At 44.0% G+C, this 2,500-nt stretch overlaps 1 protein-coding gene across 1 annotated transcript in view; it reads left to right on the top strand.

The window, feature by feature from the left end:
- LOC125041519 (zinc finger protein 724-like) overlaps positions 1 to 2,500 on the top strand; it is a 6,305-nt gene that overhangs the window by 1,328 nt on the left and 2,477 nt on the right. Inside the window, exons 2-7 of the mRNA XM_047636535.1 lie at positions 177 to 324; positions 416 to 608; positions 1,102 to 1,396; positions 1,587 to 1,660; positions 1,906 to 2,109; positions 2,256 to 2,419. Of these exons, the coding sequence (XP_047492491.1) occupies positions 177 to 324; positions 416 to 608; positions 1,102 to 1,396; positions 1,587 to 1,660; positions 1,906 to 2,109; positions 2,256 to 2,419 (1,078 nt within the window). The remainder of the gene's footprint in view (positions 1 to 176; positions 325 to 415; positions 609 to 1,101; positions 1,397 to 1,586; positions 1,661 to 1,905; positions 2,110 to 2,255; positions 2,420 to 2,500) is intronic.

Below are 2,500 nucleotides of genomic sequence, written 5' to 3'. Positions count from 1 at the left end.
AACACATCTGAAACGCGCATGCGCTCGCGCAAATACTATCACAAGTTGATTTCTCTAATTTTAAATATCACTTAATCATGGCTTTATTAAATTGCTTCACTCGGAGCCTGGGATTTCCCTCATCACCGGCTCATACACATTTCCTCTCCAAAATCCCTTGTCCATTCCTCTTTCAGGATTGGACCCCAGCCTCCCGGAGTTCGTCGTGCGACAACAGAGGAAGCAACGCAACGGGTTCGTCGCGTCCACAGCCAGGCCGCCTCGAGTCGGCGTGGACGACGAGGACGACGAGTGGACGCCCGAGAAGGAGAGGACGCCTGGCAGGTAGGGCGGCGATTCCACCGGGCTTAGTGAATGAAAACAGGCGCATTGCTTTGCTGGAAACCGATATATTGCAGAGAAATTGCCGTTGCAGATATGCGAGCAAAAGTGGAAGCGTGGGCGGTGGCAGAAGAGGCGGTCGTAAGAGGAAGGCAGAGTGGAGCGCTCCAGCTTCGGCCAGAAGGTGTGAGAACTACGATGATGCGCCGCTCAGTGTAGACCAAATAGATGTTATTCCGCTGTGGACTCCAGCCAAGTTGGCGGCAGCTGCAAAGGGCACGGTCAAGGTTTGTCTTCCTGCTTTGTCTCTGTCTGGTCTCCCTCTCCTTTCGGTTTTTCTTTCCAGCCTCAGTGTCTGCTTGTATTTCTGTCTGGATACGGATCTGAGTTTAATATTAGGGTGTTTATTCTAGCAGAACTTTACAGAACAGGCGGCAGTCGCTGGACTGTCGAGGAACTGTTGCAAGACAGTTTTTAAGCATTTCTGCGACTTTGTCGCTGGATTGTTGCACAAACTAAAACCGAAATTGTGTCTCTTCGGCAATTTTTCATGTCATTTTTTTTTTTTTTTTCTAAAAGAAGTCTAGCTAACGATGCTGTATCTTCTCGTGTACAAGAGCTAACCATTTATATCAGGATTTTGAAAACATTTTTTTAGAAGTGACACAAAATTCTTATTAACATGTTTTGTCTGTTCAGCATTGCTATTGCTCAGTCATTCTTACATATTCATGCTTTATTACAAATCAAGAAATCCTCTTGAAATCTTGAATGTTCCAGGTAGTGCCAACAACAGCCGACAGGCCAAGTGGAGATTCCGCTGAGGAAAATGTTAAGCCAGAGGACAAGGGGACCTTTTCCGGTCCCATGTCACAGGTGGCAACGGGCACAGAGATGGTGACAGTGGAGGAGCTTCCAGTTGAGTCTAAAACACTTGATGGTGTAAGATCAGATGACGAGGCTCGGGGAAAAAGCTGTCTTCCGGGGGAAAATTCCACGATGCGGTACCCAAAACGTTGCAGCAGAAGAAAACTGTTTTATGAAGAAAGCATTACTAAAGATGACGATTTTATTTGTAAGTAAAAGAGCGTTTGTTTCGTCAGCTCCGGTAGTTGTCGTTACGTGAATTCGTAATCTTACTTGGAATAATTTCTCTTCATTTATTTATTAAGTTTTTATATTGTAAGATGGTTGTGCACTTAATATGCGCATGAGCTAGTTAGATTCGGATGCCTTATTTTTTTTATTTTTTTTTTTGTCTACAGATTGCGCAGACTGTGAAGAAGAGAAAGAGGGAGAGTGTCCGTATCATCCATTGTTCCTTATTTTGGATAACCCCGTAAGTGTGCCATTCATGTCTAAGTATTGCCACGGATATGAAATATAAAATAGCGTTCTCATTTCAGAACTTTTTTCAAACTGGCCACTTTACATCTAATGCTGTTTTCTCACAACTTTCGTTAGATGGACAATTTAACAGATCATAAACCTAATTGATCATGATCATAGACACACACGAGCGCGCGCATACACACACAGTTTTAAATCGCGCTATCATCCCTAAACTGTAATATGTCTGGGCAGGTCGTTCGAGACGGCAGTGAGAAAGATCGTGCTCGCCTCACAGCCCCTTGGCCCCTCACTGTCCACGACTCGAAAGTGAAGGGCGCAGGAAAAGGCGTGTGGACCAATGCTCATCTCCCAGCCCATCTTGTCTTTGGTCCCTATGAGGGCCGTGTCCTACGTGGCCATCCGGAAGACGGCAAAGAATCTGGCTATGGCTGGAAGGTGGGATTTCTGTGGCGTAAAACATATGTCATATAATTGTATTGCAGAATGATTTTTCAGCATTTCTTGTAAACCATCAAATCTATTAAAAAAAAAATTCACAAAACAAATGGGTAAACAAAAATCCTGCTTCCTGTACTTTGCAGATTCGAGGTGTTGGGACAAGCAATACGTGCATTGATGCTGTAGACAGTGCAGTTAGTAACTGGATGCGTTACGTCAACTGTTCAAGGACTGAAGCTGAGACCAATCTATCCGCATTTCAGTACAAGGGACAGATCTACTACAAGACAGATTCTACAATTAGCAGGTCAGTGTAATTCAGCAGTGAAGTCAACTTTTCCTGATGATACTCTTATCATAACGTGCTAATCAATATTAAAAAAATATA

Source organism: Penaeus chinensis, chromosome 30 (assembly GCF_019202785.1).
Source record: "Penaeus chinensis breed Huanghai No. 1 chromosome 30, ASM1920278v2, whole genome shotgun sequence".
Taxonomy (NCBI): Eukaryota; Metazoa; Arthropoda; class Malacostraca; order Decapoda; family Penaeidae; genus Penaeus; species Penaeus chinensis.
The sequence above is the reverse complement of the archived record's forward strand: the minus strand, read 5'-3'. Positions and strand labels throughout refer to the sequence as shown.